The 25,425-nt window shown below is 41.1% G+C and overlaps 1 protein-coding gene and 1 non-coding gene across 4 annotated transcripts in view; both read left to right on the plus strand.

The window, feature by feature from the left end:
• Mia2 (MIA SH3 domain ER export factor 2) overlaps positions 1–25,425 on the plus strand; it is a 91,918-nt gene that overhangs the window by 37,266 nt on the left and 29,227 nt on the right. For 2 of the 3 annotated variants that reach the window (XM_051146648.1, XM_051146657.1), the window contains 10 exons: positions 2,721–2,852; positions 4,584–4,605; positions 4,699–4,787; positions 13,383–13,454; positions 14,986–15,012; positions 15,512–15,622; positions 16,588–16,659; positions 17,982–18,086; positions 21,251–21,373; positions 23,917–24,037. In XM_051146648.1, the coding sequence (XP_051002605.1) occupies positions 2,721–2,852; positions 4,584–4,605; positions 4,699–4,787; positions 13,383–13,454; positions 14,986–15,012; positions 15,512–15,622; positions 16,588–16,659; positions 17,982–18,086; positions 21,251–21,373; positions 23,917–24,037 (874 nt within the window). The remainder of the gene's footprint in view (positions 1–2,720; positions 2,853–4,583; positions 4,606–4,698; positions 4,788–13,382; positions 13,455–14,985; positions 15,013–15,511; positions 15,623–16,587; positions 16,660–17,981; positions 18,087–21,250; positions 21,374–23,916; positions 24,038–25,425) is intronic. The other variant, XM_051146666.1, reaches the window with a different exon arrangement.
• On the plus strand, positions 1,572–1,693 carry LOC127197604 (small nucleolar RNA SNORA26). Its single transcript, XR_007831700.1, has one exon. It is a non-coding gene; the product is annotated as a small nucleolar RNA SNORA26 (small nucleolar RNA).

The following is a 25,425-nucleotide window of genomic DNA, read 5'->3' on the forward strand; positions in this document are numbered from 1 at the left end:
CCTCATGACCTAATTTTTCATCGATCTGTGGTTCCTTAGTGGTATATTATTAATTTACATATTTGTAAATTTCCAGATTTTCTTTAAAAAGTAATTTAAAAATTATTTATGTGTATTGAGTAGTTTTGCCGGCGCGTATGTCTGTACACGCTGGGTGTCGGCTGCTGGTGGAGGCCGGAAGAGGGGTCAGATCCCTTGAAGGCCTGGATAGTGGTGAGCCACCGTCTGCCTGCCTCTGCCTCCCGAGTGCACCACCAGGCCCGGCCTAAGAACAGGCTCTTAACTGTTGAGCCGTCCATCGCACCAGCCCTTCCTGTTTTTATGGCTAATTTAATTGATTATAGTTGGAGGACACACTTTTCAAAATTTGAATTATTAAGTTTTACTATTTTAAATTATGTGTATTTGTGTGTATCTGTGTGTGTCTGTTTGTATGTATGTGCTTGTGGGCTCAGGAGTCTGAGGAGACCAGAAGAGGGGACATCAGATCCCCTAGAGCTGGAGGTATAGGCAGGCGGCTGTGAACTGCCTGACATGGATTCTGGGAACTGAACTCTGGTCCTCTACAAGAGCAGTAAATGTATTTAACTGCTTAGATGTCTCTCTCTGGGCTGGGCTCTGTGATTTAATTTAATTTAATTTAAAAAAAAATTTTTTTTTTTCAAGACAGGGTTTCTCTCTGTAGCCTTGATATCCTGGACTTTCTTTATAGACCAGCCTGACCTCGAACTCACAGCATTCCGCCTGCCTCTGTTTCCCAAGAGCTAGGGTTAAGGACATGCGCGAACACCACCCGGCTGGGATTTAATTAAAAACAAAAACCAAAAACCATATTGAGGTTTATTTTAGCTTGATGTGTGGATTTGTTCTGAAGAATCCTCCATGGACACTGGGAATGTGGTTGGTTTTTTTGTTGTTGTTGTTGTTGTGTGGTATCAGTTTTGTTAGTGTGTTGAGTCTAGTTGGTTTGTAGTGTTGTTCAGCTTTCTCTTCTCATGCTGACTCATTGAAAGTGAGCTCCTGAAATCTGTAACTTCAGTTGATGAATTGTCTGTTTTCTCCTTTACTTCATCAGACTTACTTCATTCTGTGGTTCTCTTGTTGGATAAAATATAGCCTACATCTGAAGATTGAGCTAGCCTTTGCCATAACATGATATCCTTCTTTTTTGATTTTAGTAACAGTTTTTGTCTTACAGTCTTTTTAAATCTGATATCAGAGTAGTCACTGTGCTTGCTTAGGATCAGTAGTATCTGGGGCCCTACAACAAAGGACAGGATAACCGCTGAGGGAGGGCGAGTGCTGAGCTGGTGCTGGAAGAGGTCAAATCTGCAGCCAGCTGCACACCGTGGTGAGGAGAGCACTTCAGGAGGAGTGCAGCCAGGCTGTGGTCATGCGCTCATGGTCTGGGGGAGAGATGAGGAAAATAGTTGCCTCTAACTGAATCCTTGCCTTTGTGACCCTGGAGGCAAACCTTGGTTATCGTGGCTTGATGGTATGACACCGCACATTTGTGTATTGGTGACCGAAGTGAAGGAAGAGGCAGAATAAAAGGGGGTTCACCCTTTCCTGTGTCCTTTTAAGGTTGGTGCTGTACTTTAAGAGGCTAACACAGAAGTGTAAAGGAACTCTCCATCAAACCCAGAGAAGACGCTGAACACCTCCTCTTTGGAGCCTCTCTGGAGTCACAGCTGAAAAAAAGAAAATAAAGAGATAGAGATTTAGGAAAAGAAGATACTATGACGTGTTTCTGATAAAAGTTAATAAACTGTAGATAGCAACTTGGAAGGAGTCCATGTGGATGTCATAGCTAAAAGATTTTCAGGAGAGTAACCATCAAAGGGCTGGTTTGTTGTTTGTTCTGTCAGGCCGCTGAGGGGAAGATGGCCTGTTCTAGAGAGTCTGTGCTGATGCCTGGGGAGGATCAGCTGCTGGTTCTTTGGGTTGCTTTTCAAAGAGCAGTTTTCTTCTTGCCTTTGTTTTTGTTTAGGATCAGGTAGTATTGGGGGGGCTGACAACAAAGGACAGGATAACCACTGAGGGAGGGTGGGTTTGCGCTGACCAGGAAGAGGTCAAACCTGCTATCAGCTGCACGCCTGATAAGGTGAGGAGAGCACTTCAGAAGGAATGCAGCAAGGCCGTGGCCTCATGGTCACTGGGAGAGATGAAGAAAACAGTTGCCTTTTGTTGAATGTCTGTCCTTGAGATCAAACTGCATTATTTAAACTGGAGAAGAGATAGGAAGGAGGGATTCTAACCTCAGATTCAAAGCTGTCAGTTGTTTTCTGATGACTCGCCCTGTTCCCACCCAACAAACTGCAGATCTGTGGGTCTCCTCTGCAGGGCATTTTTGTTTGTTTGTTTGTTTTGGTCAAACCCAATGCATATAGATAAAGCATGATCTTGAAGTCAGGGAGAGCACTCAGCCCAGGTCATTGATACTCTTTTCTTGGCACTCTTTGTGTCCTCCTGCCCTCACGAGTTAAGCTCTGAGGAATCTCCTTGTAACTCCTGTTTGAAAACCATTGTGTTCCACCACACTGCTGCCCTTCACTCAGTGGGAGCAGTTGGAAGCTGCCAGAAGAATGTGCTTGGAGGCTTTCTGCCTCATGTTATGTGGCAGCCCGCTTCCTGTTCATAGAGCTGACCACAGCTACCTGTCCTTGTAACGATGCTGTGGAAGATGAGCGTTTATAGATTTAACTTCCTTTGTCTTGAAGGTTGTGGCAGCACTGCCTGAAGATATGAGAGCAGACGTGAATCCTGGAGGTTTTTCATTGGAACTGGCAATATGTGTGTCTACCATTGGCCTGCTGGCCATGCTCTTGTTTCTCTGGAGAGGCTTCCGATCAGTAAGTGACCATTGCATATAAGAGAATGTTTGCTCCAGTTTTGTTTTGTTTTTTAGGTTTACTTTATGTATATGAATGTTTTGCCTGCATGTATGTATGTGTATCACACGTGTGCCTGGTATACACAGAGATAAGAGGGCATTAGATCCTCTAGAACGAGAGGTACAGATGGTTGTGAGTTACTGTGTGGGCATTGGGAATTGAACCCTGGCCCTCTACAAGAGTTAACAAGTTCTCTTTTTATTATTGTTGTTGTGTGTTTGTTTTTTTCGAGACAGGGTTGCCCTGTGTAGTCGTGGCTTTGCTGGACTTGTTTTGTAGACCAGGCTAGCATTGAACTCCCAGAGATCTGCCCGCCTCTGCCTCCTCATGCTGGGATTACATCGTGCACTTGCTTGTAACAAGTGCTCTTAAGCACTGAGCCCTCTCTCCAACCCTCACTCTGTCTTTAGACTGAACAACTAATTGGAGAAACTTACTAGTTATTTCAGGGAAATAAGTTAGGCCACAGTGTTCTGGCTTACTCATGGAAGTAAATGGTTATTAGTAACTGAATGTAGAGTCAGAGAAATGTTTCTGTGTCAGGATTTTCTTTGGAGGGATACTATATGCTAATAGCAGAGCCCCGCCCCTCTTCCTTCCTCCTGCCCTTCCTCCTCCTCCTGTTCTTTTTTGGTCTGTGGTTTTGTTTGCTTGTTTGCTTGTTTTGTTTTTTTCTAGGCAGGGTTTCTCTGTGTAGCCTTGGCTGTCCTAGATTCACTTTGTAGACCAGGCTGGCCTCGAACTCATAGTGATCTGCCTGCCTCTGCCTCCCGAGTGCTGGGATTAAAGGCGTGTGCCACCACACCCAGCTTTGTTCTGTGTTTTTAACAGTATGAAAAAACCAGCAGATCTATCTACCTCCCAACTTAGAATAAAAAACACAGACTGCCACTTTTATTCAGTTAATAACCCCTGATTTCATCCAGCTTGTGTTGTAGAGGGACCCCTGTCCCCGATAGAACCTGTATGGTCTGTTCCCATACTTAATATTTTTTAGGAGGGGATCAGAGCATATCCTTTTCTTTCTGAGACTTCTTTTTTGGGCTTCTGATTCCATTTCTGATTTCTTCATGGTTTTCCAGGGTTCCCCAGGATTCCTTCTATCCAGTGTTGCCCCTCTTTATCTCCTGTTTGCACAGATCCCACTATATCTTGTCTTTTTTATTTTCTCTTCCAATTTCCTGTCTCTCTGTCTTTTCTAGCTGGTATAAATCTTCCTTTTGTTTGTTTTCCCTAGCCCTAATGCTCCCACCACAAGTAGTCTTATCCCTTTCTTTATTGAGAGCTGAAGCTTAAAGAAGAAAAATATTCTAATGGGTTTTTAGAATTGCTCCGTGTCTAGAGCCCTGTGGTATTTCTTCGACTGTTTTAGTTTATTTAACAGTAGGGCTCCTTGAAATACTTTGTATTAGGGCCAAATATGAGTGTGGGAAACATGGGTCTATGTGAAATAAAAGATGCCTTCACAATAAGGCAGTTTCAGAGCCTTTAATATGATAACACACAGGGCGAATCTTCAGTGTAAGACCTTAACTGTGTAGCAAAGTTTTCATCCGAAATGAGTGCCTTTGGTAATTCATTCACTGTAAGGCCATAAGAAGTCATTATCTTAAAGTTGGGAGTAGATGCAGGTAGATTTACTTGATGGTATATTTGTTTTAATATAATTTTGTTAAAAATTTGTTTCAGATTCAAAGCCGATTTTATGTAGGTAAGTTGTTACCTTTCTATTTTAGATTCATTATTGTATACAATTTAAAAACATAATAGTTGAGTCATAATAATCTTTCTTTTTCTTTCTCAGGAAGAGAAAAAAAACTCGCTCTTGAGCTTTCTGCACTAATTGAAGAAAAATGTAAACTACTTGAAAAAGTTAGCCTTGTTCAGAAGGAGGTAAGACACGTTTGAAAATGACGTCAGTGGTAGTGCCTGGAACTTGATTCTCCTGGTTTACTTAGTGTGTCAGGTCTTTGAGAGCAGAGTTCTGTCGCTCATTACCTCCACCACTTAGCCTTGCTCTGCAGTCGGCCTGCTGGTGTAGGCGCTTATCTTCCCTGACTAGTAAAGTGCACCACCTTGATCGCTTACTGCTCATTTGATAGTCTTTTTGTAAAACTGCCCTTTTAAAGTCTTTTTCACTCTTAAAAAAATACATTGTGTTGATGATGATGATGATGATGATGATGTGTCTATTTGTGCCTGTGCATGTGCCTATGTACCGAGGCACACGTGTGGTGGTCATAGGATACATGGATGAGCCAGTTCTTTCTTTTTCTCATGTGAGTCCAGGGATTGAACTCAGGTTGTCAGTCTTGGCAGCAAGCTCCTTAAGTACTGAGCCGTCTTGCTGGCCCATGTCTACCCTTTTAAAGAGACTCAATCTTTTCCCCTTTATGTCATATAGAAGCAGGATTTTTGTCAGATATATGATTGTAAATATCTTCTCTGTGGCTTATATTTTTATTTTGTTTGGTGTCTTAGAAAACAGGTTTAGAATTAATGTGTGATATGTCTTTTTTTGTTTTTTGGTTTTTTTTTTTTTTGCGTGCTTAAAACGATTTTTGCCTATTAAGGATGTAAAGGTACCCTTACTTGTTATTGTGTAGATACTTCATTTACTTTTTTCATTTGGGTTTTGTATCAGCCTGCTAGGGCTACTGTGGCAAGATGCCACTTCAGCAGCAGGAGTGATCTCCTCACAGTTCTGCAAACAGGAGTTGAAGATTGAGGTGTAGGCAGGCGTTGCTTCTTTTGTGGCCTGCCCCTGACTTGTAGCTGGAACTGCTTGCTTGCTGTGTCTCACTCCATCCTAATGATGTCTTAGGCTGCCAGTCATATTAGCTTAGGGTCATCTCAGCTGCCTCATTTTAATCAGTTACCATCGAAAGGCTTTGTCTCCAAATAACAGACACATTCTGAGGTGCTGAGACTTAAAAGACAGGGTTTCTCTGTGTAGCCCTGGCTCTCCTGGCACTTGCTCTGTAGACCAGGCTGGGCTCGAACTCATAAGACATCTCTCTTGAGTGCTGGGATTATAAACCCATCACCATGTCCAGTTCAGAATAAACATTTTTGTAATGTTGAATTCTAACCTGTGGATTATAGTATATATTTCTGTATATACCTTTTAAGTGTTTTTTGTTTTGTTCTGTTTTGTTTTGTTTTTTGAGACAGGGTTTCTCTGTAAAGCCCTGGCTGTCCTAGAACTCACTCTGTAGACCATGCTGGCCTTGAACTCAGAGGTCTGGCTGCCTCTGCCTCCCAAGCTCTGGGACTAAAGGTGTGTGCCACCACTGCCTGTCTAAACGTATCTGATGTCGTCTTACTTATTTTATGTGTATGGTTATTTTGTCTGTATGCACATCTGTGCTTTGTGTGCATGCAGTGCCTGCAGAATTCAGAAGGCATCAGATCCCTTGGAACTGAATTCACAGACAGCTGTAAGCTGCCATGTAAAATTAGGTTATAATTTGGGAGGGCTTTTCTAATCACCCATTCTAGCTTCCAGATAATGAGACAGAAACGTATTAGATTTATTCAGCAAGCTTTAAAGCTGGGCAGATATTTATTCTAACCTACTATGCTAGTCTGGCTGCTTCCCAACCATGTTCCCTGAATTACCTGCCATATTGGTCCTGCCTGGGCTACTTCTGCTCCATCAGGTCAGTCTTCCTGGCCATTTCCTTTCTCTCCTCATCTCTTCCTTTCCTCTCCCACCTTGTAGCCCCCACCTGAGACTCCTTGACTGGGAATAGAAGTCCTCTGCTGGTCATAGGCTGCTCAGCTTCGTTACTAACCAACCATTTGGGTTGGTTAATAATTGAGGAGCAATGTTTACACAACAGGAGATTATTCTTAGAAACAACAGTGCCCATGTCCCTGATTATAACCAGATCCGTGGGTGCAGAAATCAGCATCTGAAAGCGCAGTGCACCAGCACAGCCCCAACACTGCCATGTGGGTGCTGGACTCAGCCCAGGGACCTATGGAAGAGCAATCAGTGCTCTTAACCACTGAGCCATCTCTCTAGCCCCTTTGCTTTCTTTTTTTTCTTCTTCTTCGAGACAGGGTTTCTCTATGTATCCTTGGCTGTCCTGGATTTGCTTTGTAGACCAGGCTGGGCTTGTACTTGGAGATTTGCCTGCCTCTGCCTCCCGAGTGCTGGGATTACAGGTCTGCGACACAGTGTCTAGTTCCTTCTTTCGTTTTTTAAAAGTATATATTTTTTTGAGTCTTTCAACAATTTTTTCTTAGATTTCTTCTCATATATCTGTTTTAAAATTTATTTATGTTATTTTTAACTCTGTGTGTGTGTGTGTGTGTGTGTGTGTGTGTGTGTGTACATGCGAGTACAGAGTCCAGAAGGTGCCAGGCCTTTGGAGCTGGAGTTAAAGGAACTAGTGAGCCACATGATGCAGGTGCTGGGAACCAAAATCAGGTCCTCTGCAAGAGTAAATAATATGTGCTCTTAACCTCTGACCTACCTCTATAGTTCTCCCTACCCTTTTTTTTGTTTTGTTTTGCTTTTTTTTTTTTTGGACAGAGTTTCTCTGTGTGACAGCCCTGGCTGTCCTGGAACTCTCTTTGTAGACCAGGCTGGCCTCGAACTCAGAAGGAACTCTCTTTGTGGACCAGGCTGGCCTCGAACTCAGAGATCTGCCTGCCTCTGCCTCCTGAGTGCTGAGATTAAAGGCATGCGCCACGATACCCAGCCTCTCTACCTATTTTTGTTAAGGTCTCATGTAGTCCAGGCTGGCAGCTGAGGACAACCTTGAACTTCTATGTCCTCCTGCCTCCACCTTCTGAGTACTAGGATTTCTTCAGCCCCATAGCTTCAGTGGGCTACAGTTCCCACTGTCCAGCTGACTCACCTGTTTGAAGTTTGTAGGTGAGTCACTGTGGTGATACGTGACTGTAACCCCAGCATTTTAGAAGGAGCACAAGTTTGACTATAGGAGGAGTACTAGTTTGAGATTATCATGGGCTGCGTGGTAAAATTCCATGCCCTTCAAAGTTTGTAGATGAATGGCTTTTGTTACATTCACAGATTTGGATATCCATAATAGCAATCAGCTTTTGAATTTAAAAAAGTTTATTTATTTATTATTTGTATATATTCTGCTCATATGTGCCTGCCTGCCAGAAGAGGGCACCAGATCTCATTGTAGATGGTTGTGAACCACCATGTGGTTGCTGGGAATTGAACTCAGAACCTCTGGAAGAGCAGACAGTGCTCTTAACCTCTGAGCCATCTCTCCAGCCCCCTTGAATTTTTTTATTATCCCAAGAAACCCTAAATTTTTGTTATTACCCTTCACCGAGATTTTCCAATTTATTCATACTCCTAGTTACTTACATGCTTTCTGTCTCCATAAAATGTTTATTCCAGACATTTTCTTTCTTCTTTGTCTTCCTTCCTTCCTTCCTTCCTTTTTCATCCCTGGCTGTTCTAGGACTCATTCTGTAGACCAAGCTAGCTTTGAGATCCATCTGCCTTTGCCTCCTGAGTACTAGGATGAAATGTGTGTGTCATCACTGCCTGGCTATTCTGGATATTTTCTGGAGAAGGAATGTGGCACTATATTTTTTTTCTGATTGGACTTTTCCCTTAGTGTGAGTTAAGCACAGGTATAGCAGTTTCACTCCTACGTATGCACGTAAAGGAAACGTACTTCCATCTGTGTTGTACCATACATAATACACATTAACTACTTTATCCCATAATTTACATATCCATTTCCTAGTTGATGGTCCTCTGTGTTATTTCCACTTATAGTGTTGTAAAAAAATAATGCTTTGTGGGGCTTGAAAGAGAGCTCAACTGTTAAGAAAACTGGGAGCTTTTATAGAGGACCTGGGTTCGATTCCCAGGACTCAGGTTGTTTGTAATTTCCAGTCAGAGTTATCCAACACCCTCTTCTTGCCCATGTGGAGCATAGACGTACACACAGATGAAACACCCCTATATAATAAATTAGTAAACAAATAATTTAAAAATACATAGTACAGTAACAATGCTTATGGCATTCATGTAAGTTTTTTCAGATGCTTATGTATTTACCTAGGAATGCTGTGTTTGTATTTGTGTTTTGGTAGAATCCTCAATCTCTTGCACAGTGGTTGTATCATTTTGTGTTTCCTTCCACCAGTAGGTGAGTGTTGTAGTTTCTGTGTGCCCTTCTCAGTGTTGTGCTGCTGTTATCCTACTGGCTGAGCAGTGTCCTGGTTTTCACTGGCTTTTCCTTGGAGGCTAATGACATTGACTATCTTTAATGTTTGTCACTTGCTGTCTTCTCTGGAGTAAAGTTGATTCAGTTTCTTTACCTGTTACATATATGTTTATTTTTGAGACAGCCTTAGCAATAGCCCAGGTGCCCCTGAAATCTCCACCCTGTTGTAGCATTCTGAATGCAGGGATTATAAGTGCTGCCAGCTGTGCATATCCAGGATGCAGATACCTTACTAGATACACGATAACACTTTCTTTTTATGGTTGTGTCCTTCCTTCCTTCTTATTTATTTATTTATTTATTTATTTTTGAGACAGTCCTATTGTAGCCTAGGTTGTTTCTTTTCCTCCCTCCCTCCCTCCCTCCCTTCATTTATTTATTTATTTTGAGGCTGTCCTATTGTAGCCCAGATTGTTTCTTTCCCTCCATTTATTTATTTATTTTGAGGCTGTCCTGCTGTAGCCGTGTTGTCCTTGAATTTGTGGTAGTCCTCTTCCTGCCCCAGCCTCCTCAGTGCTAGGGATCACTGGCGGGAGCCACAATAAATAGGTAGCTGACTCTTCCCCCTCTCTCTCATGTCTGTGTCTATGTCTTTTTCTTCCTTTTTGGTTTTTTGAGACAGGGTTTCTTTGTGTAGTCCTGGTTGTCCTGGAACTCACACTGTAGACCAGGCTGGCCTCAAACTCAGAGATCTGCCTGTCTGCCTCCTGAGTGCTGGAACTAAAGGCGTGTGCCACTGTGCCCAGCTGTCTCTTTCTTAATGGTGTGGGTTTTTTTCCATATTTATTTTTTTATGTGTATGAGTGTTTTATCTGCGTATATGTCTATGTACCGTGTGAGTTTCTGGAACTACAAGTTTGTAGGCTGGTGTGAGCCACTGGTGGGTGCTCAGTGCGCTACCTATCAGAGCCTTCTCTCCAGCCAGACATGATTCTATCTTTTTCTTTGTCATCTTTATCATCCTAATCATTGTCATCCTCCTCTTCTTCTCCTCCTTTTTCTTCTTTCTCCTCCTCCTCTTCTTCTTGCCTCCTCCTCTGCCTTCTCTTCGCTCTCCTCTTCCCCATCTTCCCTTCCTCCTTCTTCTTCCTTTTCTCTGTGTGGCCCCGGCTGTCCTGGAACTCAACTCGTTTTGTAGAACAGGCTAGTTTCGAACACACAGAGATCGGTCTACCTCTACTTCCCAAGTGCTGGGATTAAATTAAAGGTGTGTGCTACCACCACACCCTGCTCCCTTGCTTGCTTTTCTTTCTGTCTCTTTCTTTCTCCTTCTCCTTCTCCCTCTCCTCTCCTCTCCTCTCCTCTCCTCTCCTCTCCTCAAGACATTGTTTCTCTGTGTAACAGCCCTGGCTGTCCTGGAACTCTCCTTGTAAACTAGGCTGGCCTTTCAGCTAGCTCATTATTTGTCATGCACAATCATGCCTCTACCTTCCAAGTGCTGGGATTAAAGGAGTTAGACGCATGAAAAGCAATAGAGAAAATACTGAAAATACAGAAAAGGCCTGTTTCTGTCTCTGTCTCCTAAGTGCTGGGAGTCAGAGGTATGAAGAGCAGTAGAGAAAATACTGTGTATTCACCTTAGAGGAAAAAAGGACAGATCGAAGAGCCTTTCCTTCCAAGGTGCAAGTTCCCACATACCAGCCAAACACCTAAAGTATAAAAGTACTCACACTAAAATAAATGGATAAAATTAATAATTAAAAATTATGTATAAATAGTTAGAAAAATAAAACTAATGATTAAAATAACAAACAACCTCCCGCCCCCAAAGAAATGAGGGATAAAACGAAATAGAGGAGTTAGGCACCTGGCCAGTGCTCCTTCCTGCACTACATACGTATGGTAGTACCCACGTTCTCTGTGACCGTATGGCTCCTCCCTGGTGTGCCAGGGCTGCAGGTACTGATCTCATCTGGATGCTGTGCAAATTCTGCAGGTTCTTTCCCTCGTTCTGTAGTAGGGCTGAGAGCATAAGGCTTGTAGTTTTTCAACTACAGGGTCCGCTGCCCACTCTTTGGCACTTTTATGAATATAATTTGCTGAGCTAGTCTCGTCTGCTGGAGGATTTAGCCTCCAGGCTAGCGCTTCCCAGTGTGTCTGCCCGAGTCCCTGCCCTGCTCCTCTACACAGTGCTATGGAGTGAGAATAGCAGGCATGGGAGGCTCTCGCTCAGATTCCCTATCCCCGTTCTGAGGGTTGTGGTCCACTTTCCTTCCTGGTCACCTTGGATTTGTATGTCTGCTTGGAATCCTTAATAGGCACCTCCCTGGCAGGGTTCGTTGCTGCTGCCTGGTGTGATGCTCGTGTGCTTGTGCAGGAAATCCAAGTAGTCTTATTTCTCTCTTCTGTAGCTCTTATTTCTCTGTGATATTATCTTGACTTTCTTCTACTCTGACTCCTGGTCTGTCAAACACCTCTTCTAAACTACCACTGTGAATCAGGCTGTTAGTATCTTCTTCAGCTGGCTCATTATTTGTCATGTACAATCCTGCTGCTTTATTGAATTCATTTGTTGGCCCTGTAGTCTTAGTAGTTTCTCTATATATAACATGCTATATTAGTTAGGGTTCCCTAGAGGAACAGAATTGATAAAATGAATCTATATACACTGAAAGGGGATTTCTTATAGTGGCTTACAGGGTGTGGTCTTGCTAGTCCCACAATGGCTGTCTCTCAATAGAAAGACCCAAAATCTGATAATTGTTCAGTCATCAGGGCCAGATGTCTCAGTATTCTATATACCTCAGAATCCCAAAGAGAAGTAGGTTTTAATACTAGGGAGGATAGCCTCAGCAGCAGGATAGATGGATTTGCCCGTGACAGTAAGGGCAAGCCCTTTTATATGTGCTGCTATCAGAAAGTGTGGTCCAGGTTTAGGATGTCGGCTCTACCCACCTCAAATAGTCCAATGGAGATCAAGGGGTACTTGGGTTTTAATTGATTACAGATGTGGTGTTGACCAAGATTGCCATCTCACATGCTGTCTTCAAATGGAGATAATGTCTTGTTTGATCTGGTCACCTTTGGAATCTCTTTTCTTCTCTAACTGCTCTCAGTAGGACTTCCATCACTATGCTAGCCAGCTGTTGGGGGAGGGGATGCCCTTGCCCTGCTTTCAATCCCTTCCCATTGGCTGTGTTGGCTGTATTTTCCATGAATGACCTTTATCAAGATAAGGGACTTTTCTTCTTATACATAAACTTGGGCAGGTTTTGGTCAAGAAAGGATGCTGAGCTTTGTTCAGAGCTCTGTTGATTGTGTTTGTGTTATTTGCTCCTGTGGTCTGGTGAAGTGATGGATCACACTGGCTGTGTGTTTAGCCTTAGTGTCAGGAGGAAAGCCCACATGGCCAGGCATATAGCTTAGTATGTTAAGTTCTATTTGTTAGAAATGTACTTAGAGTTTTTACAGTAGGTAACAGACATATTCACCTGTTTTCTTTTTCTTGTGATGTCTTTGTCTTGCTTAGTTACCATAATGATACTTTTGAAATATTCAGGCAAACACAGGATCTGGTCCAAAAAGCTCATCCTACTTACCAGATCCTGAAGTATACACATTGTTTCTTCATGGTTTCTAATTCTCCTGAAATCCTTACCTAGTTCTCTGCCTGTGTGAGTCTCTTTTATAAGGAAAAAGAAATGTGAACCATTGGCCTTGCCTTTCTGCAGGTCTCTCTTCTCCCATAAATCTTTACTGTTTAAATAGTTTTCTGAGGCCTTCAGACAGATTCCATCTTTTTGGTATATTGTGTCACTATTGTTCATCAGGAAGCCATGAAACCACAAAGTTCCAATTTAACCAACTTAATCTTACGATGTTTTATATTTTATTATTCTTCGTTTTCATTCCTTGATTACTCTGTCATTTAAAGGTTTTATCTTCCTTACTTGCCTATGTGTCATATGGTATAAATGATGGCCAGTTACTTCACATCACTCTATTGAGAAGGCTAGAGAAGCTGTTCACTTGTGCAGGGCATGGCAGACAGCTCACATCTTGGATGCTCTTTCCTACACTCTTGCTGTTAGAGTTTTCACCCCCAGCCAGCAGTCTACAGGGATAGACTTCTCCATATGTTGCCCAAGCCAGAGGTTCTGACTTGTTGGGGGTCCTGGCTTTGCTTGTCACTCTGGTTAGATTGTAAAACCAAGTTCAGAAAATCCAAGGGAATTTTATATATATGAAGATAGATTCTGTTTGCTTTGTAGGGATAAAATTTGTAGTTTTTACTTACGTGTTGCCTTATTTCATTCAGTATGAAGGCTTAGAGTCATCTTTAAAGGAGGCCAGCTTTGAGAAGGAGTCAACAGAAGCACAGAGTTTGGAGGTAAAAAAAACCACACACACAAAAAAAATAAGTATGATTTAAAAGTTAGGGAAAATATTCTTATTAAATAGCAACTTTAAAAATATGTTACCGTCTCAAAAATAATTGTTTCAGAGAAATATGAAACAGCATGTCAGGATCTTAAAACTTACAGAAAAAATTGGAGGAAATAGAACATTGTAGGTAGCATAAAACATTTAAAAACAAGGCAAACTGGACTCTTGTTGCTAGCTTGTTTTGAGGGATACATAATTTATCAGAATCTGTAGGTTTATAGGAAGAAACCTTTAATTCTGTATTTCTAAGAGTGCACTGAAGACACTGTTCCTTTTTGGACATTGTTTGCTCCAGGAAGGAGACATGTGACTCTTTCATAATAAATTTTGTAAGGTGTGACTGTATGACCTTTTTCATCCTATGATAGTAAACATTAACTAGAATTCAACCAGAGGTTACCTTATAAATAGTGTGTGCTGTTAAGTGTTCAGTCCCTGTCTGCAGACCGTTTCCTGTGTTCTGATGAATACTCCATCACGGCCAGTTTTCAGTCACTGACATGACACCACTGAATGGGGAGTTTAGGAGAGTTGTAGTTAACGCTGATGATTTTCAGCCTAGCAGACAGATGAGGGAGCGATGGCCTGCCTTGATGCTGTTTACAGATGGACATGCTGTAGAGTAGAAGCAGCCTGCTCAGCTGATGATATAATAGAAAACAGACCTTTGTACTTAGGCTTTACGTGTGAGTCCAGCGTGGCAAATCCGTCATTGACTGTCCTCAGTACGAAGTATGTGTCTTGTGATTTAGAATCCCCAAGAAGTTATAGACTCCAAGTGAATTCCTTAATTTTTTTTTTTCTTTATTTGATACCTATGAATATCTGCAGGAACCTTTTGTTGCTATGTGTTCTTTGGTGAGCCTGTGTTTATAAGTGCTATCCCAATGAGAGTGGATTAGCTTCCCTAATGAAAGGGACTTAGGCAGGTGTGGGGCATGCCTCACCCTGGCACTTGGGAGGCTGGTGCTGGAAGATTGCCAAGTCTTTCTCAAAAACCAAACAGCGGCAACAACAAAACAGCCAAAAAACAAAACACATAAATAGTTTTAGAAGCCGTTTGGCATGCGTGCTTACAGAAGAGTTGTTACTGGGTAACAGTGACAAACGTTTACTCAAGCTTGGTGTTACAGGTAATATAAACACACCATTTGTTGCTATGACAGTGGCTTTATGTGAGTTAAAAGTCAATGGGTTGAGATTTTTCCAAATTGAATATTTTAGAAAATGTTCTGTTAATTTTAGTAATTTAAAACATTTGTAGAAGTACTAATTGTAGTTGGACACAAACTATAATATAATACAGGTTTTACAAAGTTTGATAGTTGACATTGCAGGTAAAAATTAAACCAATGGAGTAATCTTGATTCATGTCAGAAGTTCTATAAAGAAATAGTCAAATTTGGGGAGATTGGAGGCAAGCATTCTTTTAAACTACTGTAATACATTGTGGTTTTGTTCTTCTTTCTAACAAGTTTGTTGAAGGATCACAAATATCAGAGGTATGTTAATTATATGTAGTATTTGAAATTCGATTATACCAATCTAATAATTAATCACTTTAAATTAAAAACATTACAGAAAATATGTCATTCAATGGAAAATGTGATGCAATCTTGATTTTTAAATTCACTGTGTTTTTATATTAAATAGAACTTGTCATTTCCCTCCATAACATGCTTTTTAACATGCTTTAGAACTGGGCTGACAGGCTGCGCTTAGTGGATTTTCTACCTGCTTTTTTAAAAAAAATATTATTGGAAAGCATCTATATTAATTGCTTTAGGGGTCCCTTGTGTTTCTCATTACAGTTAGCTGATGGGAGCCTAAAATGCTTATGCTCTTTATAGAAGTTGCTAGCAACTGCTAGGCCTGCTGTTATCTTAATATCAGAGAAATGAACAAATGTATAAAGTGTTAATAAAGTTGTTTGATTATACTCATCTTTATCCTAACTAAGAATTCTTCTCTCTGCCTACTAAAGTTGGCTTTCTGTTTTAGGCAACCTACGAAAATCTAGAAAGATCCAAATCTAAACTTGAAGATGAAGTACTCCTCCTAGAGAAAGAGCTAGAAGAAGAGAGAGCTAAACGTTCTGAACAGGATGAGTTGGTAAGACTTGTACTTCAAGAGAAATATGAAGAGCAAGTTACGTATTTTATACATTTATATGATATTGGTTAAAATATTACCTGTATGCTAGCCATAGTGGCACAAACCTGTAATCCCAGCACTTGGGAGGAAGAGGCAAGAGTTCCAAGCTTGCCTGGACTGCATAGAGAGAGGAGACAATGTCTTTAAAAAATGTAAATAAGCAAAAATAAATAAATAAAACCCCCAAACCAACCAAATAATAAACCTAAACAAAGCAAAATAAAACAAAACAAAAAACTCATGCATGTAAAAAATAGAATATAGAAGGCCATAGAGGGCTGAAATTTCCAGATCTGATCTTCTCACTTTTAAGATGTTACCATGGGTCTTTTTTGCATACTCCTCTTTGGTGTTGTTTTGATTTGTTGAGATATAGGGTCTTAGAATATAATCCAGTTGGTATAACTGTATAACTCAGGCTGGCCTCAAACTCATGATCTTCCAGCCTCTCCCTCCCAAGTGCTGGGATTATAAGTGTGCACCCTCACACTTGGCTCTCTTTCACATTTACATAAAATTTTTTTGTATTTGCTGTGGAAGTAACATACGTTATAACTTGAGTAATCATATACTTAGTGAGAGATTTTTTTTTTTAAAGCTTAAAAATAATGTTAAGAACGTATAACTTTCTATTTTAAATTCTGGCATAAGGAGAATCTTGATGTGTGTGAGATTATTGAGATTATTTAAAGTATGACATCAGTGGGCTAATCTTGAACCTTAAAAGCACTGTGCTATATTGAAGTTGAGAATATGTACCGTTGTGACTTTATTTGTGAGATCCTTGTAAGTAGATGGTAAGCCCGCTGACAGGGCGTCTTCATCTGACTTTTTTTTATATTAACTTAACAATGAACTTAACAAATACATGCTATCTTGAAGCTAGTGGGACTTAGTAATACTGACTGGCACTGTCTTTACAGATGGCTGATATTTCAAAAACGATGCAGTCCCTAGAAGATGAATCAAAATCTCTCAAATCACAAGTAGCTGAAGTAAGTTGAATTACTCTAATTGGTCTGTTACTTTAGAAAAACATTTACATTTTCAATCAATCAATCAATCAATCAATCCTATCTATCTGTCTATCTAGGATTTATTAGAGTGGCTTATAGTCTGTGGTCCAGCTGGTGCAGCAGTAATGGCTGCCTACCAAGGGAATGTCCAAGAATCCAGTAGTTGTTCAGTCTGTGAGGCTGGATGTCTGATGTGGTCTTCAGTGTACATCAAAATCCCGAAGAGCTAGGCTCTAATGCCAGTGAAGGAATGGACATGCCAGCAGAGTTAGGACAAGCCAGAAAAGAGCAAAAGCTTCCTTCTTCCATGTCCTTATATAGGTTGCTACTAGAAAATATGGCCCAGATTAAAGGTGGCTCTTCCTACCTCTAAAGGTCCTGATTAAAGGTGATCTAAGATCTGTATTAAAGGTGGGTCTTCCCACTTCAGATTAGTTAATTAGGAAAAATTCCACATAGGTGTACCCAGCTTGCTTGGGTTTTAGTTAATTCCAGATACAGTTAGGTTGATAGCCAAGAGTAGCTATCATGTCCAGCTGTGGTGGTGTGCACCTTTAATCCCAGCACTTGGGAGTAGCGCTTGGAGTTCTAGGCCAGTCTGATCTACAGAGGAAGTCCAGGACAGCCAGGGCTACACAGAGAAACCCTGTCTTGAAAAACCAAAACGAAAACCAAAACCAAAACAAAAAACCAGCAACAAAAAAAAAATTGAGATATAGGGCAATGCATTCTTAAAAACTTGAGTTACTTCAGTGAAATTCACTTTTCACTAGATAGGTTTAAAGTATGGCCATATCTGAGCACTCATGAAGTTGTCTAACATAACAGTAATAAACACAAAATTGCCTCCTATAAAGTTTAGGGGAGGAGAGAGAGAGTAAGTAGCATTGTGGGAATCTTTCTGGAATAAGCACTCCCTCACCAGTGAGAGTGAAAGAGAGGCTGTGTCATCAGAAGCCAGGACAGCTCCTGAGAGGCTTCGATGCTGAGTCCAGTCACTAAATAAACCAATACAGCAGTATCTAATAATTGGTCTTTTCTATGTTTCCTACTTCAGTAGTTAGAGACTTGCCAGCACACTACATGAAAAGTTCAATAATTTGCCCAAATTTATGTGGCAAATGAGAGAGGTAGGGCTAGGACTAGGTTCTGGATTCTGGCCAGCCTTTGTTTCTGTATTGTGCTGCCTCTGCTATTAATAGTGGCATGTTCTAACCTTTGCTTAAGTTTATGTTCTGTGGAGAATGTATAAACATGAGGTATTCAGTGAATTATCATAAACTGTGCATTTCTCTGCTTAGGCCAAAACAACCTTCAGAATATTCGAAATCAATGAAGAACGGCTTAAGGGAGCAATAAAAGATGCCTTGAATGAAAACTCTCAACTTCAGGAAAGCCAGAAACAGGTCTGTAATCTCTAGAGACTCTTTTAGATAGTGAATATAGATTTTGAATGTTCTGGGTGCACTTAAACGGGTGATCCATGTGTGGAGTCATGTAGTGCCTGAGTAGGTGTTTGCTGAAGAGCACAGGAGCAGGACAGTCTCCCATGCATACTTTGCATTTCTCGTAAAGGATTGAAAAGTATTATCCTTCGGTCTGTCTTCTCCTGTAGAAGAAATAAGCCAAGGCTGTTAGCATTCTGTAATCACAGTAAATAGCAGTTACCATCACTCTGCAGTCTGGAGAGTTACTGTTTTACCAATTTGGGGCCCAAAGGAGTAACGAGGTCTGGGGTCACATAAAATGAGAGCTTAGCTTCATGCTCATCTTCCTACACATAGGCACTCCCACATTTTATACCCTCCCTTCTGTCCTCCCAGTAGAATTTTTGGCATGGAAATTTTGTCTGTCTGTCTCTTTCTCTTTTACCCCCACCACTCTTTCCCTCTTTCTGTCTACTTTCCTATCCCTCCCTTGCTCCTTCCCTCTTTCTACAATGTTCACATGTCGTGTATATGTTTTGTGAAAGTGTGAGTATGCACATGTCATGGTTTGGTGTCAGTTTTTGCCTTCACCTTGTTTGAGACAGAGTCTGTCCTTTTTCTGTTGTGTTTGCCTGGGTAGCTAGTGTGCAAGCTTCTGGGGATCCATCTGTCTACCTTCCGTCTTTCCATAGGAGCACTGGGATTACAGATATTTGTGCTGTCCGTCTGGCTCTTAAATGTGAGTTCTGGGGATTTGAACTTGAGTCTTCATGCTTGATGGCAACTTCTTTTACACATCTCCCTAGACTAGTTGCATGAAAGATTTCTGATTATATTATTTTGATTCTCTCAATAGCAGTCTGTCTGAGCCACATGCTATGACCAGGTTCTGTGTCGAGATTATAGGCATGAACTACCACGTCCAGTTCTTTGATAATTTCTTGTTGTTATTGTTGTTGTTTTGTTTGTTTTTTGAGACTGGGTCTTTCTGTGTAGCTTTAGCTGTCCTGGACTTGCTCTGTAGATCAGGTGGCCTCAAACTCTCAAGAGATCGTCCTGATTCTGCTTCCTAAGTACTGAGAGTAAATTAGCTTGGCTTAAATTAATTATTTTTTGTTTTGTTATGCTTTTCTCCTGTTTCATTGTTGAGGATATTAAGTGGGCATGGTGGCACATGTCTGTAATCCCAGCACTCTGTGAGTTTGAGGCCAGCCTGGTCTACAAAGCAACTACAGGACAGCCAGGGATATAGAGAGAAACCCTATGTTGGAGGGGAAAAAAAAAAAAAAAAAAAAAAAGAATAACTCATTGTTGAGTATATTGAAAATTTTTTTTAAGTGCTTTTCAGCTCATCGTGTTGCCTTGTGTCTTTTGCATTCATTTTCTGTCTCACCTAAAAGGGTCACTTTTTATTTTCAGATATTTGAGGATTCATGGCTTACTGCTTACTTACTTATGAAGCAGTCCAAATCCAATGGAGAGATTTGGGTGTGTCCTTTGTGAGATTTTTCTGTATTGTGATATGGCTATGGTGAGGCTCTCGAGTTGCTAGTATCTGAAGATTGTTTCCACAGAAGTGATTCTGCTCCAGTTTCCATTTGGGAGATGGTAGCCTGTTCCAGCAGTCTTGCAGCTCAGTGAAGTCAGGAAAACTGGTGTCTCACTGCTCAGCAAGTCAGCTTCTACCTCAGCTCTTACATTTTCTGTGTGGTACTCCTACTTTTCCATCTGTCCAAGTTATCTTAGAGTCTTAGGTTCCATACTTCAAAGAATAACTGTTTTTGACTGCGTGTGTGCATGTGTGTGTGTGTGTAACAGAAATAAAGGTTAAGAGATGAATAGCAGGAAATGAGAAGATGTGTATATGTATGCTCTAGGAAAAGACAGAAGCAGGGAGGGAGGGAGGAGGGAAAACAGGAGTGTGTGTGTGTCTGTGTTTCTGTGTGTTGGCATGTGCATATGTGTGCAGGTGCCCATGGAGGCCAGAAGAGACATTAGATGCCCTGGAGTTATAGGCACCCATGAGCCACCCAGTGTGTGAGCCAGGAACTGAGTGTGCATTCTTTGCAAGAGCAGCACGTGCTTTTAACTGCTCCATGTCCCTCCAGGCCCTCAGCTCTCCCTCTTAGTTCTACTCGCCCTGGGTTGTGTCAAATTGTTTTTTATCTGCTACTTTCCCATCTGGCTTAGTTTCCTTCTAAGCCTGTGGAGCCTTTTATCAGGATTGTGTCGTTTCTTTTCCTTTCTGGGTTGATGCCTTTTCCTTTTACATCTTTGTTCTGCCATTTTAGATTTCAGAGGATGTGGTGGTGATGCCTGTTGTAAATTTCCCATGCTATAATCAAAGTTCTTCCCCCACAACAAGTACACACTTCAACATCTTACCACGTAGCCCAGGCTAGACTGGAGCTCACAGTCCAGTTCAGGCTGGAATTATCTGCAGAATATCTGTTCTAGATTAATAGTATTCTTAAAGGTTACTGTATCTTCAGTACAAAACAGCATCATGACTAAAAACTATCATTAAGGTAAGGGAGATGTGGCATGTTCTGTGGGATACAACAATAGAAAGAATTGACTGCTTTAACAGATAAGTATGTGTCAAATATCTTGTATTTGATAAACATTCACTTTGGAAATCAGTTGAAGAATAATTGTTATTTTACACTTTTCCTGCTTTGAAAGTTCTTCATAGCTGGTTGCTGGTGGCACATGCCTTTAATCTCCGCACTTGGGAGGTAGAGGTAGGCAGATCTCTGTGAGTTTGAGGCCACCCTGTCCTACAGAGAGAGTTCCAAGACAGCCAGGATTACACAGAGAAACCCTATCTTGAAAAACAAAAAGAAACCAAATATTGTTTATAAATGGGAGCCACTTCTGGCTTCTTTTTTAAAGTAAACCTACTTTCTTTTTTGTGTGTTTGTTGTTTATTTGTTTTGAGACAGATTTTCTCTGTGTCACCTTGGTTGGCCTGGACTTGCTTTGTAGACCAGGCTGGCCTTGAACTCACAGAGATAACATGCCTCTGCCTCATGGGTGCTAGGAGCCACCTTAGTATCTATTAATGGTACAACTAAATATTTAAATAAATGTATCTAAACATTGTGTTGACTTCTACATCTTTTTTATTGTTTTCATACCAGCTTTTACAGAAAGCCGAAGTAATGAAAGAGCAACTGAATGAACTCGATAAACAGAAAGTAACATTTGAAGAATCCAAAGTACAGGTGGAACAAGTTTTAAATGATAAGGAAAATCAGATCAAGGTAAATAGCTCTTCAGTTTTAGTGACTAGTTGGCCACAATTTTATACTTACTGGGAAATACAAATACTTTTACAGCTTTTACTGCTGTTGTATCTTTTGTCACATTTCAAGTGCTTCTTGAAGATACATAGATTTGTAACATATATGTTAATATAGTACATCTTTGTGCCTCCAGTATTTAGCCTGGTGTTTATCAATAAAGAAGAAAATAATGGTTTTTACCCTTTCTTGTTTTGCTGACATCTGCTACTGCTAAGAAGATGTTGAAAAGAGTTTGAGAAATTGTTTATAGTTTATATGTGCTAACTGAATATGCTTAGTATCTCTACCAGTTAGTGTTACTTTCATCAATATAAAAACTTTTTATTTATTTATTTTTTTTATTTTTATTTTTATTTTTTTAAAGATTTATTTATTTACAGTGCTCTGGTAACACGAACATCTGCAGGCCAGCAGATCACATTATAGATGGTTGTGAGCCACCATGTGGTTGCTGGGAATTGAACTCAGGACCTCTGGAAGAGCAGACAGTGCTATAAAAACTTTTTAAAACATTGAAACTCGGGCTGGGAGGTGGCTTACTGGATAAAAGCACGTGTTTCATAAGCCTGATGATGTGAGTTCAGATCCCCAGAGCCCAGGTAAAAGCTTACTACCATAGCACCGTTATAATGCCTGTGCTCTGCAGTAGAAAGATGGAGGCAGAGTCTAGAGCTCTCCAGAGCTTGAAGGCCAGCTAGCCTGGAGAGACCCTGTTTCAAACAAGGTGGAAAGGAAAGGACTGACCCCAGAGGTTGTCCCCTGACCCCTGTAAGTTTGTTTTGGCTGTGTACCTGAACCTATACATATGCAGGTACATGCACATGGCTGCCGGGTCACACACATACACACTAATTGGAACTTGACTTTAATTGTAGGAATAAAATGATTGACATTACATAGGCTATTGAGAGCACTTGGTGGGCAAAAACACTTCTTGTACAATCCTGACAGCCTGAGTTTATTGTATCCTTAGGGCTCACATTGTAGAAGGAGAGACTGACTCTCATAAATTGTTTTCTGACCTTCGTGTGTATGCCACAGAATACAGTTGACTCTCTTTATCTACCTTTTCTAACTGTGAATTTAACCAATCACAGAATGGTGCTACTGAAAATTCTGGGCTTATAAGAGGGTTCAGTTAGTGAAAGTGAGTGCCTCATAAACCTGATGACCTGAGTTTGATCCCCAGACCGTACAAAAGTAAAAGGAAAAAGCCAGCTGACTTCAAAGTTGTTCTCTGACCTTCATGTGCTTGCCCATACATAATTAATACACGGGCATATCAACAGAAACACTAATAATAAATAAAGCAAAAAAATTGCATGTGCAGACTTTTTCCCTGTTGCTCCCTAAGTAATACAGGATAACAGCTGTTATGTAGCATCTGTGTTGCCTTAGTTATTATAAGTAATGTAAGTGATTTCATGTGTACATGTAGGTTATATGAAACATTGTTATTTTATGGAAGGGGACTTGAACTTCATCTGTGGAGCTTGTAGCCATGTACTGGGCGTGGCAGGCATCCTGCAACAATGCCCTGAGGATGCTGAGGGATGATGGTACCTTCCTCCCTATAAACTTACTCTACTTAGGAAGCTTAGGATTCTTCCTAAAAAGAGCAGGAATGGGATGTGAGCCCTCAGCACTACTCAGAGGTGGTGGGCGTTTGAACGGAAAGAGATCGGCAGATAGTTTTGGGTGGACCTTCCATAGAAGTGCATGGTGTGTAGCTGTTTTGTCACTTGTACTATCACACCTGATCTTGGCCAGCAGGCTCAGAAAGTGTTACCCATGTCACTAGAGAATGTCCCTTACTTCAGAAGATTAAAGTAGCACGGCTGAAGCCAGGCGTAGTGGCACGTACCTTAATCCCAGCACTGGGCGGCAGAGGCAGTTTGAGGCCAGTCTGGTCTACAAAGTGTGTACAGGACAGTGTGGGCTCAGTTATACAGTGAACACTGTCTTGAAAAACAAAAACAACAACAACAAAAAAGATTTAATAGTCAATAAATGTAGTTTTAAAAAAGAAACCCAATGATTTACATATCTTTATGATAGTTAGAAAATTAGAGCATGTGAGGGCTTATTTATGTGGATTGAGTTAAAACATTTTTTTATTACATTTTAATTTTTATTTGTGTATGTCCGTGCATACGGTGATGTGTGGGAGGTCAGGGGATAGCTTCTGGGAGTCACTTCTCCTCTTCTACCAGCAGATTCCTTGACCTCTTGAGCCTGTTGGCCTGAAATTGAGGTGTTTTGTTTTCTTGAGACATATTATCTCTGTGTAGCCTTGGCTGCCCTGGACTCATTTTGTAGACCAGGCTGGCCTTGACTCACAGAGATCCACCTGCCTCTGCCTCCTGAGAGCTGGGATCACAGGCGTGTATACTGCATCTGGCTGAAGGTTGAGTTCTAAACTATTGTACATTTCTAAGTTGTAAAGCTGTTAGCAAAGTCATTCCTTTTTGTTTTTCTTTTTTCTTTTGTTCCCTGTCTAGTCTCTGATCGAGAGCCTGCTAAAGATGAAAGATTGGGCTGCTGTGCTTGGAGAAGACATAGCAGATGATGACAGTCTCGACTTGGAAGTGAAGAGTGACCTAGGAAGTAATGCTCATTTAGGTATGGTGCAGGCTTCCTGCTGCCTTTCCATTGCTCATGTGTGCCCTGTTCCTCATACACTTGTACTTGGCACATTCTGTCCAGCTGCCCAAAATGCTGGCCACTCTCTCAGCACCTCACCGAGCTAGGTCTTCCAGTAAGTCTTTCCTCACCTCTTCAGGGTTGTAGTGAGCTCCTCCTTTGTCTATGGGTCACATATCTCTCCGTTAAAACAGCCTTAGCACTTGGATCATGCACATTCTGGTGTCTGTCTCTCTTGCTGATCACATGGGTGTCAGCGTAACTAATTCAGGATGCCCCCTTTGCTTTAGACAGATTATAATTCTTCAGTCTTGGCTGCCACAGACTGTTACTGCCCTTGTGGGTTGTATTATGGTGGTCATAAAACTAAGGTTCATTTACTATATTTTCAAACAAATTCCTTTGACTTGTTAAAATTTAATTTGAAAAAAATAAAGAATAATAGTAAGAATACTAGAAGAAGGCCCCTTGTACCCTAGACCTAATTTGTTTCAAAGGTGATTCTTAAACTTTATGTCCTCTCTTGGCTTCTGGACCTGTCGTACAATTAGTAGTCTTCTTGTACCCACAGAGGATAGTTTTCAGCTTTCTAGTAGGGGCCTGAAACTGCAGCTGGTACTGAGTGAGCCCACCCTGTGCTGTGCCCTCTCTTGTCCTTATGTACCTGTAGAAGGTTAATTTACTACATAGCCAACAGGAAGAGACTTGAAGCAGCAATAACAGAATAGGATAGTTATTACAATACACTGCTACGAAGCCACGGGAATGTGGTTTCTTTTGCTCCTGGTGCTGGAACAGATTGTGTAATTGAGGTGTCTGGCAAGTGAGTAATGAACAGATACAGTGAGGGTCACATCTCAGGCAGAAAGAAGCAGGGCAGTGCAGGGCTTCCTTATGCTACTCAGAATGGCATGTGATATACAATTTAGGAGCCGTGCATTCTAAAGCTGTTGTCACGGAGAGGTATATGACACAGGACAAAGGAGAAGGAGAAGAGGTGAAGAAAGACTTACTGGAAAATCTATCATGGTGAGGTGACAAGAGTGGATGACATTTTGGACAGAGATGGCGAACTATAATGAAGTTATATTTGCATTTTTTCATTTGTACCTTATCATGTAAGAAATAGTTTTCTAATAGAATTTATGCTTAATATTACTTAATTTGGAGCCATGATTTCACTAATGTTTTGGATGCTGTAATGCCATAAGCATCTAAGCATAGTTAAGTCTGTGGCCAATGTTTAGGTGAATATTTAGTTCTTGTTGGGACTCTGATATTTTGACTGCCTTTAGTGTCTAGCTTCCTGAGACTAGGTCACGGCACCTTATACCAACTTACAGAGTTGCTGACTTTCTGAGACAGTG

This window comes from Acomys russatus, chromosome 1 (assembly GCF_903995435.1).
Source record: "Acomys russatus chromosome 1, mAcoRus1.1, whole genome shotgun sequence".
Lineage (NCBI taxonomy): Eukaryota > Metazoa > Chordata > Mammalia > Rodentia > Muridae > Acomys > Acomys russatus.